Source organism: Apaloderma vittatum, unplaced genomic scaffold (assembly GCF_000703405.1).
Source record: "Apaloderma vittatum isolate BGI_N311 unplaced genomic scaffold, ASM70340v1 scaffold28770, whole genome shotgun sequence".
Taxonomy (NCBI): Eukaryota; Metazoa; Chordata; class Aves; order Trogoniformes; family Trogonidae; genus Apaloderma; species Apaloderma vittatum.
In genome coordinates, this window is record NW_009694424.1 from 15,465 (window position 1) to 16,138 (window position 674).

At 60.1% G+C, this 674-nt stretch overlaps 1 protein-coding gene across 1 annotated transcript in view; it reads left to right on the forward strand.

Moving 5' to 3' along the window:
• FAM117A (family with sequence similarity 117, member A) overlaps nt 1–670 on the forward strand; it is a gene marked incomplete at its 5' end in the record, with an annotated part of 6,569 nt that extends 5,899 nt beyond the window's left edge. The window contains one exon of the mRNA XM_009867624.1: nt 331–670. Within this exon, the coding sequence (XP_009865926.1) occupies nt 331–670 (340 nt within the window). The remainder of the gene's footprint in view (nt 1–330) is intronic.
• Nucleotides 671–674: the final 4 nt, after the last annotated feature.

The following is a 674-nucleotide window of genomic DNA, read 5'->3' on the forward strand; positions in this document are numbered from 1 at the left end:
GGCTGCTCAGGCCCTGGCGAGAAGAGCTGAAATCTAAATCACCAGCGCTCAGAAGGATCTTGTGATTCCCTGCCCTTCCCAGGCAGTAGGTTCTTCTTGGCCAGCAGAGCCTCTTGCAGAGAAGAGATGCTTCTCCTGTAAGCGACCGTGCTTTCGGAGCAAAACGGGCTCCTCGTGCTGCTCTGTACCTGAAGAGCGTGCACCTCACGGAGGCAGTTCAGCTTCTCGTTGGGCTCTAAAGCGCGCACAGCTCCCAGCGTTCTCCCTGCGGCTGCTCGGTGCCCTCGGCAGCGGCCGTTCCTCATCGTGTCCCTTCTGTCTCTCTCTCAGCTCCCCCGGTCCCGATCAGCCTTTTCAGCCTTCCTGCCCAGATAAGAACAAAGTGCACTTCAACCCCACCGGTTCTGCCTTCTGCCCCGTCAGCCTGGTGAAGCCTCTCTTCCCAAACGTGGGTTTCCTCTTCAGGAGTTTTCCAGCTTCTTCCAGCCCTGGCCCGGGCACGCTTACCTCCTGCCAGCCCCCAGCCCCCACCCCCTTCCTGGGCGTGCGGAAGGACGCTGCGGTAGATGGCTTCGGCGAAGTGTCCAAGGCTCCTTCGCTGAATTACGAACACTGGAAGCGTGGCCAGCCGGAGGAGAACGTTGTCTTCCACAGCTCTCTGGTGGTGTGAAGGC